The following is a 12,713-nucleotide window of genomic DNA, read 5'->3' on the forward strand; positions in this document are numbered from 1 at the left end:
GGAACCTGTTCGTTAGATTTCACCTGCCAGAATATTGACCCTGCTTAAGCCATTGAGTTAGCCATCATTACTTGAAATATCAATTTATTGATTGAGTGTACATTTGAGTAGTAGCAGGGAAAATGCTGCCTGCTGCTTTTCGGTGCCTGCGTAAGACAAGCAGATGTCTAGTCATGTTGCAGTAAAGCTGACCTCAAAAGATTTTGCAGGAGTTCCTGGTTCACACCATGGAATGATGATTATATTTCAATCTTGTTGACAGTCTAACTTGTGGCCATTACTGGACCATGTGTAGGTTACATGGCATCATTGGCACATGGAAAAGGATCCATAAGCCATAAAAAGTGTCCTGGAAAGCCAGGTCCCTGTGGAGGATTGTTCTTTCTTTTTATGGAGTTCTCTGCAGAGGCCTGCAGTGGCTGGTGTGGCTGTTTCTGAATGGGAAGTCTGTGATCTAATAGCCTTAGCATCATGCTGGGCAGGTGTATGACCAGTTCCTGATCACTGAAGATAATACAGATGGCCTTATTATCAGAGAGAACTATTCAAAGGGCCTTTAAAAATCACAGTCTAGGGCCGGGGAATTAGCTCAGTGGTTTCACCGCCTGCTGCGCAAGCACAAGGACCTGAGTTCGATCCCCAGTACCCAAAAAAAAAAAAAAAAAAAAAAATCACAGTCTTTTCAAAGTCATATTGAATTTACATGTTGGCCATTTATTTTCCAGTCCTCTCCATTCATCTGTCATTATGCTTTTAAAAATTCATCAGAATCTTTGTTTATTGTAGTAGTGTGTTCCTTGGAATTCTGTTCGTCTTGGTGAGACTAGGCTGAAAGAGAACCATTAACCCCAGGGCAGATGGGCTCCTGCAGATTGGGTGGGGTAGCATTTATCATTGGGAAGGGCAGGGTCCTGTTCTATTACTGCTGGAGTAAAGTCTGTGCCCTGAGACAGGCAGGAGCCAAGTACTGAAGTGATACCTCCTGGCTCAAAGTGTCACCCTGTACAAATGCAGAGGTGCCTGGAGTTTCCTAAATCTATCACTGCAGAGGAGATGGTTTTTTGCGCTTCATCTCCCTTTTCTTCCTCAGAGCCTTTGCCACCCTGGTGGCTTTTCCTCCCGCAGGTGCCTCTTGGCCACCTCAGTCACTGGTTCTGTCCACAGGTTGGTGGGAGGGGCTGCGGTGGTTGGTGACAAGTTTTAACAGAGTGTAATGTAACAAGGAGCATTAGTGCAACCCAAGAGTTCACATCTCAGGACATAAGGCTCAGCAATCCACACATTTTAAAGTTAATCATTTACACAGTGAAAGAGACCATTGTTTTCTTGCTTTGCATTACAGGCTTTTAAAAGGTCAATGGATATAAATTATAGACACAGGAGATAAATTTACACATCTACAGGGCAAGTTTATAGACTATGAGTACTATTTTTATGATGGATTTTCCCATAGAGGTTAATTTTCTAGGGAGTGAAAATGTTACATGTTTTGGAATTTTTTGGATTAAAAAAACAAATTTGTATAGGCTTTACTGGTTGTGCATCCCCAATCGAAAATCCTGAAGTCCAATCCAAAACTTTTTGAGTACCATCTCAAAAGTTCTGGATATCTGAGGACGCTGAATTTCAGATTTTTGGATTAGGAGTGCTCAACAGTATGTAGTCTTAGACTTTTAAACTATTAAGAAAAGTCAAAAGGTCTGCTGATTTTTTTTTTCTAGTCTAATTTTCTTCAGAAAATGTTTGTTTATGCTAATAATTAGGACTGCTAACTTAAAAAAAGTAGGTTTGTTGTGGATTATATTATGAAACAAAATAACTGATGAATATTAATATGTTGATTTGGTATTGTGAAATTGATTATGTAACCTTTTTGCCATGATTTCTGTGAAGGCTGTTTATAATTAATCAGTCTGAAGTTCTTTATTGTACAAACCTGCTATGAGTAGCATTGACATTTTTCTCACAGGACCTTTGAGTTGATCTAGTGCAAGGTCTGTGGCATTATTCTTTGGGATTCATACTTGTTTCATAAATCCTTGAACTTTTCAGTTTCTAATATATCAAGAATCACACAGGGAAAATGAATACTATGAATGGCACTTAATCTTCATGTTTGATAACATGTCTTCCACATGTCTCGTGGCCTCCTAAGCCTTGTATTTCTCTGGATAGTAGGCTACCCAGCCTCAGATGCCAAAGGTTTGAGAAAAGCCCTCTCACTCAGCCTTTCACTTTTGAAAATCAAGGAGATGCTTGTAGAGGCTCCCGTGTGTATAGTATAAACAAAGAACCATCAAGTCCTGCTCCCTACGCGCGCTGGTGCTCCTTCCTCTCTTAGGGAAAGAACTGTCTCTGTGGCTTCCAGTTTTCTTTCTGCTCCCAGATGCAAGACCTGGAGTTTTTGTTGCTGCTATTTAACTTAGCATTTGTTTTTATCACTGTCCCAGGACAGCTCAGCAGATACAATAGTAGCTCCTGCACAAAGACACATACATGCCCAGGTCTTTCAGCTGCTGGTATTGGTGTTACATTCATGCAGTAACTCACCCTTCCCCAGCTTTTCACAGATATTGCTGATCAGTGATGGCGCCCTTGGCCTGAGCCGAGGGACATACTGTGCAACACAACCTTATAGGCAGCCACTGCCAGGCAGTGGGGATTGTCTTACAGAATGAATCTTGCTGGTTATTCCTGAGCTTGGGTAGATCCCAGAGTCCGCATCATAGCAGATTTCCAAGGTCTCTGGTTATGATATGTTAGGTGTGATGCTTCAAGAAGATGATCGATGTCTGATAGAAAACATTAGGGTTTTCCTGACAATTTACCCTAAATATGACAGTGTATATTAACCTAAATTGCATTTTAAATGCATTAAAGAAAATGCATTGTAAATTTAAACCTCTAGTCACCTAGAAAGCTGGCGCCTTAGAACCGTTTTTGCCAATGTAAAAATTTGGCTTAGGTCACGGTAAGGGAATATGATCTCATACTGTATTTTAGAAGTGAGCTCCTTCTCCAGTAGTAAATTTTCCTGTCCCTAGAAAAGATGAGATAAATATTTGCTATGGTGATTTACTCATAGATTGTCAGCTAGATGATTGAACTCTGGGGTTCTCTTATTCTATTTTAAAAAGACAGTGGGAGGGGCTAGGGATTTAGTTCAGTGGATCCGCCCGCCTGCCTCACAAGTGCAAGGTCCCAAGTCTGATCTCCGGTACCAAAAAAAAAAAGACAGTGGGAGCATATCTTTCTCCCAGCACAGAACCCGGCACAGAACCCTATGTCCTGCTATGCTGTTCCTACGGCCAGACAGTGCCCACCCAGGATGTTCTGGTGGCCCAGTGCCATGGCACCCGTGTGAGCCAGCCTTCGTGCCTAGAGGTTTTTACAAAAATGATAAGAATCCAGGTTACCTACAGCTGGCTATGGAGCTGGAACACCCCCCTTCTGGCAAGCAAGGACCCTCAGAGAGAAGCCAGTGCACGGCTGCTGTGCTCATATCAGCTGTTACCCTCCACTGCCTGGCCCGGGAACTTGCCAAACAAAGCTATGCCTATTGCTTTCTTTATTTCCCAGCACTCTTGAGGCTTCTGGGTATCAACCTGAAAGTTGGACATCCCTTAGAATTCTTTAATCTGTAAGCACTATTTTTAAATTAGTTTATTGTAAGTTAAGTATAAAATGTTGGTTTTTCTCACACACTTTTCCTTACAAGGTGAGGGACCCTAGGTGCTTTTTATGTTTCATCATCAGGATTGTGTTATTATAAGGTAACTGGCCCCTCTTTTTAGTCCCTGGAGCTGCTAGGCCTGAGAACCTCTCTGAGGCACATATACCTCCAGGTTGCTTCCTCACCGCCCGCTCCTGTCCTGGCCTTGCCTGGTACATACTAGGTGCCCACTGATACTTGTTAAATGATTGGCCAGTGCTGGGTAGGGAAGTGCACACCTGTAATCCCAGCGCTCTGGGAGGCAGAGATAGGAAATTGGAACCCATCCTGGGCAGGTTATTGATTTAGTGAGACACTGTCTCAAAACAAGAATTTTAAAAACTAAGAACTAGTGGTTCCCAGTGCAAATGCCCTGGGTTTAATTCCCAGAATTGCACCCCCGCCCCCCCAAAAAGAAGAAAGATTAGCCAAAGGTTCCACTGCTGTTGAGTGGTGATATACTCAAAGAGTCTCCAAGTGTTAGACTTTTTTTATTTTGGTACCGGGGATCGAACTCGGATCCTTGAGCTTGCGAGGCAGGCAGTGGAACCACTGAGCTAAATCCCTGGCCTTCAAATGTTAGAGTTTTTAAAAAATATGGAACACTTTGCCAATCCCGTGGTGCATGTCTGTAATTTTAGCACTCGGGAGGCTGAGGCAAGAGAATCTCCATGAGTTTGAGGCCAGCCTGGGCTACACAGTGAGTTCAAGTTCAGCTTGAATTACATAGTGAGACTCTGTCTCAAACAAACAAACAAAACCAGAGCACTTTGTAAAAATAAAGTAGATCCAGAGCCCCTTTGCATTTGGAGCAGGCTTTGTGTTCACCACACCTATTTCCTCTGGTAAAGGTACATGTTTCCTAAATTAGACTTGAGCTGGGCTTGTGGTGAGTGTTGCAGATGGGCAGTAGAAATGCTTAGTGCACTGAGAGGGGGCAGGAGTCCCTGGCTGTCCCTTCTGACCCTCTGTGTCAGCTGGAGTCTGGAGGCGTACAGTCTGAGATGCAGCCTTCAGAGCCCAGGGGTGCAGAGTGGTGGTGGTGGGGGTTCTGAGGGAATCCAACCCACCTAGACTGAAAACAGAACATAATAAAATGACTGCTAAAAACCGCTTGAGAGGCAAGAACAGAGCTGATGAAAGAGAAGTGTTCAAGATGAAGATAGATGTAATGAGAATGCCTCTCTTGACAAACACCCCAAGGAGAATCCTGACTCGTGAGGTCTGTATTTCTGTGATTCACTGAAACTCATGCTGTGTGTGGTGGTTGGCGGGGGTTGTGGGATGATGTGGATGTGCATGGGTGGTAACCTGGTAGCAACAGCATGTTGCTGGATAGCTCCTTCTGAAGCTCTTGTGGTCTGCTTTCTCCTCTTGGGACCAACCCTGCAGCCTGTGTGTTGGGTGCAGGAGAGAAGTGAGAAGAGTGGGCTCCTGAGAAGACTCCTGCGTGAGCATGGTGATCCTGTGTATCTGACAGAGCTGCTGCTGGGGAAGCTTCTGGAAGCTGAATTGTGCCAGAAGTGGAAATGTAGGGTGCCTTAGATTGTACGTCCAAGGACAGGTTCTGCTTGAGGATGGAGAGTTTACTGATTCTATTGGACACCGAAAAATACTGAATAAAAGCAGATAAGCATATGTTTATATGTACATGTATATCTGTTTTGAATTGATGGACTTTCAAATAAGCACTTTAAGTGTTTTAAATATTCCTTTAACATTTAAACACTATGATAGTAAAATGTAAATGAAAGGAGTTTGTCTAGTGACAGCAGAAATTTCTGTAAAAGGAAAATTTTCAGTGACTGAAGTTGTACCACTGTTGGGCCCAGTGGACTCCCTGTGCAGGGGTCACCATCGGGAGCCTTCCCTGAAGTGTGCCCATGACAAGTTTCCAAGTGTGACACTGACTTGTTTGGTATTGAAATGTGCTTAAGCATTTCTTTCTTTTGCTAATGAACTGTACATCCAAGTAGTTAACTCTTGATGGTGGTTTTCATTGCATTTGAAGAGATTATTATATTGCCTAACTATATTTAGATTCTAGTGGGATTGAAGATCAGCCAGTTACTCACATAACTCTGGTGTGATTTTGGAGTCTTCAGAATCTCTCAGCTGCCTTAGGCATTAAGCTGCACAAAAATGTACTCAGAGGGATTGATGTTATTTGGGTTGAATTAATGTGCTAAAGATCAAAATTAGAATTGACAATCCCATTCTGGTTTCCACCCTAGTCGCTGGCTTTGAATGGTTGTGAGGTGGGATGTGGTGCCTCAGGCTCCTTTTGAGCCTCTTCTTGGGCTCACACAGTTCCCTACTCTGGTTCCAGTATTTACCGAATAGAGCAAGCCACTATGATTTATGAAATGCATACTCAGATTTCACCATCAGATGGTCACCAATGTACAGGTGATCAGAATTTAGGCATGCCACTTGCAGTAGGGGTATCTTCATTGTATTTCTAATCAGTTTCCCCTTAAGTTTTTGGAAATTATGTTGGGGGAAATGCATGCTTCTGTGTTTGTAAGAACTGACTGCAGGCATGGTGGTGCACACCTGTAATCCCAGCACTTGGAAGGCTGAGACAGGAGGATCTCTGCAAGTTTGAGGCCAGCTTGGGCTACATAGTGAGTTCAAGGCCAGCCTGCCCTACATAGCGAGACCCTGCCTCAAGAAAAAAGAACTGATTAATAGTGGTAAAACATTGTGGTTAGAGGTCTTCATGTTTGTATTATATGCACTTAGAACTTCTTGCCTCTTTAGAAGTGAAATGTTGGACAATTTGTCTTAAGTCTTGGTGAATATAATTACTGTGTGCTGGCATCAGCTGGGATTCACAGTATGGAGTATCACTTCTACTTTTGTCTTACTGTCCACTCTTTAAAGTTTACTCTTTATTCAGGCAGAAAGTTCTTAAGTAAAGTGGCTAACCAATTCAAGTTATTTCTCATCTAATTTGTGAAAGTGTATACAAAAAGACATTAGCTTATCTAGTTTGGATTTTCATGTTCAAATAACCAAATAATCGCATACTATGTGAATTATACCAATTGTTATTACTAAATTATTAGATTTAAATATATTAATTTTGTCTAACATCCTTCATTTATATATTAGGTAAATGGAGAAATCAAGTCATGATCTGACTGAGAAGAAACTTGTGTGTGGCCTCCCTGAAAATCTGAATGCACTGTTGCAGAGTAGAGGGGCAGACAGAGTACTTATTCATGAGGGTCTGTGCTTGCTAAGGAGAGGACACCTTGTTCTCCGTGAGGCCACCTCTTGAGGCTCACTGCTAGAACAGAGCAGGTTGTGTTTGTGCAGGTTGATAGCTGGCAAGCTTGCCTCAATGAACTTCTTTGCTCTTCTTTCCTGTAGTCTCACCAGTGATAATTAAGGAATGGGCAGCTTACAAGGGGAAGTCTCCTCAGACCCCAGAACTGGTGGAAGCCCTGGCCTTCCGGGAGTGGACCTGCCCCAACCTGAAGAGGCTTTGGCTGGGCAAGGCAGTGGAAGACAAGAACCGTAGGATGAGAGCCTTCCTGGCCTGCATGAGGTCCGACACCCCAGCCATGCTCAACCCTGCCAACGTGCCCACTCACCTCATGGTGCTCTGCTGTGTCCTACGGTGTGTGCTAGGCTATGGGTGTGGGAGGCCAAACCCAGGGCTGAGGGTGGGGTAGGCAACTACAGTGTCCAGTGCCTTCTAGAAAGGGTGGAAAGTTCATTCCACAGGAATCACATGGTCTGTTGAGATTGTCCTGACTGCATATTGATAAATATTCGTGGAGAGTAGGCTGTATAAATGCAATATATATTTTAATTTATACTATGAAATAGGTATATTTGGTAAACATGTGGCCTGATTTTAGATGTAGTTTATTCTTTTGTTTTGTTTTGGTTTTTTGAGACATGGTCTCATTGTGGAGTCCAGGCTGGCCTTGAACTTACTGTGTAGCCTCGGCTGGTCTTAGACGTAGTTTATTCTTAGGGAGATTATATGTTATATATTATTTGGAATCCTCTCAGGGAAATTTGCCTCTTCTTTGCCCTTCATTTAGTTATTTATTTGGTTGGTATGGATGTAAGTATACTTTATAGGTCAAAATCATTTTGCTTTGGGTTATGATTTTTTTACTGTGTTACCTTGTTGCTCACTTGGTTCCTCCTCTGGCCTGGGGAGCTGTCTGCAGTTGGCCCTGGCCATCCTTTGGTTGGGGGCTTTTCCTGCTTTCTAGCCCTAGAAGATAGACCGGATGTCTTGGGTCTCCATGCCAGCATCTGCAGGGAGGAGCTGAGCTCCGGGTCATGGAGCAGGTGTCCAAACCCACCAGGTTGGTGCGACCCTGGGGCTCCTTGCTGGGCCCCCATGCCTGGCATGATGGGTAGATGCTGTTTTGAAATTTATTTGAGCTGGAGTGCCTACTGGATATTCATTAGGTTTAGGGGTTTGGTTGGTTTTGTTTTGAAAGAATTTCAGATGTAAAGTTGCAAGTACAGTACACAAAGCTTTTTTTTTTTTTTTTTAACTCACATACTTTAGTGTGATTTTCTAATAAACATTATCTCTGTTATCTTGGAGCTGTCAAAATCAATCCATATAGAACCTCCAGTCCATACCACTTCAGGACTAATTTTTCATTGACTCCCAGTGTTTGGGCACCTCTGGACAGGTAGGGCCACAGTGTTGGTCAGGGATAGAGCATGACAGCCACATTTTGTCAGCTCCATGGTCACTTTCATACTGCTAGGTGTGGCCACACAGGCTGCCATTGTCTTCCTGTCCTGTTTATTTTCTCAGCCCCTCATTTGACTGATGTCACATTGAGGCTCATTCTGTTCTGTTCCTGAGAGGCACAGATACAAGACATGGGACAATGGGCATAGCCCACCCCCATCGTCTCCTGTGCCTGTCTCTGTTCAGGGCTCTGCTTGAGGAGCACAAGCTCTTCCTTGGCAGGAACTACCTCACTTTCTCCTTGACAGTATTCTCCTAGCCATGGGCAGGATGTGATGAATGAGCCAGGCTGTGCATGCATAAAACTTTACATAAAAGCATAGACACCAGCCTGTGGCTATAGTTTATTGACTCCCATGTAGATTATTCTTCATTTAGATTTGACAGGTATTTTTTCCTGATTAGATTCTGTCCATGCACTTAGAATACTCCAAAAGGGGTGTGGTGGTCCTCTTGTTACACCCAAAGACAGTTTTGGTTTTACTATTGCTGTTATTCATAATCCCTTGATGAGGTCACATTGGGCATCTCTGTGTTGTAAGTAGTCTGTATGGTAGCAGTTGGGATGGATAGGGGGAGTCTCTAGAGTTCTCAGCAGCAAGGAAGAGAAAGGAGAGTTGAGCCAAGGGCAACGTGGCATGAGGAATACACACAGAGCAAAACAGCATGTCTTTATTGAAATACACATGGACTAAAGTCAGTGAGGCTCTTCTCCAAAAGTGAAGGGACTAGACAGTAGACAAGTACATGCAGACCACGCTAAGTCCTAGGAAGACTTAAATTATAACTCCAAGTATGGCCTGTAATCCCAGCACTTTGGGAGGCTGACGCATGAAGATCGCCATGAGTTCAAGGCAAGCCGAGGCTACATAGTGAGTGGAAGGGCAGCATACATAATGAGGCCCGTCTCAAATAAAGAAAAAAGGCTTACATCAGTATAAAATGTCAGGGGAGGAAAGCATGAGGTGCCAGAGTCCAACCATCCATCTGTGTTTGGGAATGCTGCAGGGCACATCAAGTGTGCTCCCATGACGGGTGTCAGGCCATGCTGTCCCTGGTACTCTGGCTTTCCCTAGCTTCTATGCTTGCCAGGGAAGTAAAGGTGGGGAGGGTTAAGTAGTTCTCCCAAGCCCCTATTGCTGGTGAGCTCTTCAAGTAGCATTTTTATACTGTGCTCAATTGCAAGAAAAGAACATCCAGAGTAAAATTTCCCAGAAATTCCATAGATAGATTTGGCAGTGTAAAAGACCTGAAAACATCCTAAATGCACAGATAGGAACAGCTAAATAAATGAGATATCCAAGAGTGGGTTGCTATTGCTCTCTGTGGCTTTGGTATTTAACCCATGCTTGTCTATACATGTATTCTTCTACTGTCTGCATGTGAGAAGAGCTGATGTTAACTGTGGTGTAGAAAAACCCAAATGGAGGAAACAAAAACATTTTGACCAACAAGGTCATGTGTTCCTGCAGCTTTGTTGAGTTTTGAGAGTCTCAGCTCCTAGAAAAACAGGAAGAATCTTGGGAAAATCAGCCTATGGCTAAGACAGTCTTTTTAAGATTCATAACTTTAAAAAGCATGTAGAGCCAGAGAGGGTTGTGAAGAGTTAGCGCTTCATAGTCAGTGTGGCAGCTGGAAAGATGAATAGGAATTCTGTGGGTAGAGGGTGGTGTCATTCCTTGACAGTGTGAGTGTACTTAATGCCATTGCAATGAATACTTTAACCAGTGGACACTTAAGATGGTAAATTTTATGTTAGGTGTGTTTTACCACAGTTAAAAATTAAAGGATTGTAGGATATGGCTACTTAAGACAGTGCACATTATATATTGAGCAGTCTCCTCCACAGTGTTTTTCAGACAACAGTGGAGGCTTTGTTCATATTTACTGTTTCTTTCAGTAAGCGCTGATTAACACTCATTTTGACCATTATAGTCAAGATTTATGCCATTTGATCAGTTGCAGGGGATGTAATTTTTGTCATTACAAATATTGCCAATTTAGTTAAATAGATCTTTTATGTCAATGCTTTATTTAAATATGATAAAAATACTTGCTATTTGTTCACTTCAGTTGCATTTTCCTTAACATAATTTAGCCATGAAGTACATATCCCCGTTGCTTCGGATTCTCTAAAACGGGATAATTGTTCCTGCCTCAGTTGCTAGGGCAACAGATGAGTTAGTATGTATGAAATGCTTAGTCCAGTGCCTGGCATATAATGAACACATACAATTCTAGTTTGGAATTTAATGGGAAATGCATCTAATATGCTTGATGGAAGCCATACCTACCCCCATAGTCTGGGTTGCCATGGATGAATATTAATTATTGAAAGAATGAGTTAGGGCTCAGCACCAACTCTGACCCTGGCTTTTGGTAACTTGGTTTGAAGCCCTGAGAAAGTCTGTTCAGCAGGTGAGGATGGAAGGAGCTTTGTTGACATTTCACGGTTCTCCAGACTCCTCATATAGCATCTATCATCAGAAGTTATTTTTAGTGTTGAGCTGGTAACTTGGTCAGGTTGTCCCTGACATTTGTTGAGTGCAAGAAATTGGGACAGTTGGTCTTGCAGTTCTGGGACTCACGTGTATGGTTAGCTATAGACTTTGTCATACCAGACACTGCTTGCAGCTGTGCCCTGTGTACTCTGGCCCAAGGTGTCTGTATCTAGGGCAGTGTCAGTACATAAAAGGAAGCCTGAAACTCTCAGCATACTCATTCCAGTTCAAGATTTGGAAGTTGATTACTCTTCAGCTGCCCTCTCAGGGTACACCCCATTTGAAGAAGGTAGCTCTACTGATCATCATGTGCATTACTTTCCTCCAGTCTCCCCTGTAGACCTTTCTAGCATCACCTCTGTCCACCTGCTGCTGAGGAAGGAGCTCTTCCTTCTTGAGTCAGTCTTCATCATGAGATTGATCTTGTTGTGGCCTGGGTGTTGCCTCCTGATTAGAATGAATCAATCATGTGAATCAGTACTTACGATGTACATTCAAGATTTAAATGTTTCACAGGATTGAAATTGTGTAAAAAAAATCACTGTCCAGCTGGATGCAGTGGCACATGCCTATACTCTCAACATCCTAGGAAGCTGAGTCAGGAGGATCACCAAATTTGAGCCTAGCCTGGGAAATTTACCAGGACCCTATCCAAGTTTTTTTTTCCCCCGAGTATCGGGAATTGAACTCAGGACCTTGTGCCTGCAAGGCACTGCGTCGCTGAGCTACATCCCCAGCCCTCCCCCAATTTTTTTTTTTTTAAAGACCAGAATGTAGCTCAATGTGAAGGCCCTGTTTTTAGTACAAAATAGATAGCTAGATGGATAGATAGATGTACCTCACTGTCCAGCTAGTTTTCCATACGCACAATTTACTGTGCTATTTTTAATTACCCTAGTGTAAAGCATTCTGGCGATGAACATGGTGGTACACGCCTTTAATCCCAGCCTTCAGGAGGGTGTGGCAGGGTGACATGCGTTCCAGGCCAGCCTAGGCTGCGCATAGTCAGGTCAAGGCCAGTTTGAACTGCGTAGCATGATACTGTCTCAAAAAATAAAACAAAACAACAAAACCATTCTGATCAATCTAGATGATTGTATTTTTATTTGTAATTGACATCATCATGTGAAAATAGAAAAGCTGCATAAAAAAGCCTTAGGACCCTCCTTAGATTGTATCATCCCATATTTACGTAGAGCTTTCTGCTAGCTTTGTGCCCATAATGGACAACCACTCAGTCATCACACCCAACGCTTTTCTGTCCCTCATCAGGTATATGGTGCAGTGGCCAGGAGCTCGCATTCTGCGGCGTCAGGAGCTAGATGCCTTCCTGGCTCAGGCGCTGTCTCCCAAACTCTACGAGCCCGATCAGCTACAGGAGCTCAAGGTAATGTATCAGCCTTATTTCATTGTCTTGGGAGTCTTGTTTTGGGTTTTGTGTATGTAACACAGCTAACTCACCAGGTAGAATTGCTCAGTGTACTAAACTAATGATGCTAATCTGGTGTGAATTGAGAGCCTTCAGGGCAAAAGGGACATTCCAGTCTAGTATGGATTTACCATCCCCAGTTTGGAAATGATCTATTCTACTTTTGTCAGAGAAAGATTCTCCCTTGTTTACCAATGGATATTTATTCTTGTTTTTCACATCAGGAAATAAACTTCTCTTTTTTTATTTTAGAAGGGGGCTCCAAACCCTGAGAGGGCTTGATCTTAAGAATTTTCTAACATCTAGCCAGGATTCTTTTTCTTATTTCATTCC

At 43.0% G+C, this 12,713-nt stretch overlaps 1 protein-coding gene across 3 annotated transcripts in view; it reads left to right on the forward strand.

The window, feature by feature from the left end:
- The window catches only part of Fam120a (family with sequence similarity 120 member A), a 102,303-nt gene that overhangs the window by 67,210 nt on the left and 22,380 nt on the right, over positions 1-12,713 (forward strand). For all 3 annotated transcript variants that reach the window (XM_087205943.1, XM_004870062.4, XM_087205944.1), the window contains exons 11-12: positions 7,091-7,340; positions 12,224-12,338. In XM_087205943.1, the coding sequence (XP_087062069.1) occupies positions 7,091-7,340; positions 12,224-12,338 (365 nt within the window). The remainder of the gene's footprint in view (positions 1-7,090; positions 7,341-12,223; positions 12,339-12,713) is intronic.

This window comes from Heterocephalus glaber, unplaced genomic scaffold, assembly GCF_053883595.1.
Source record: "Heterocephalus glaber isolate CG9 unplaced genomic scaffold, H.glaber_assembly_v1.0 deba00000621, whole genome shotgun sequence".
Lineage (NCBI taxonomy): Eukaryota > Metazoa > Chordata > Mammalia > Rodentia > Bathyergidae > Heterocephalus > Heterocephalus glaber.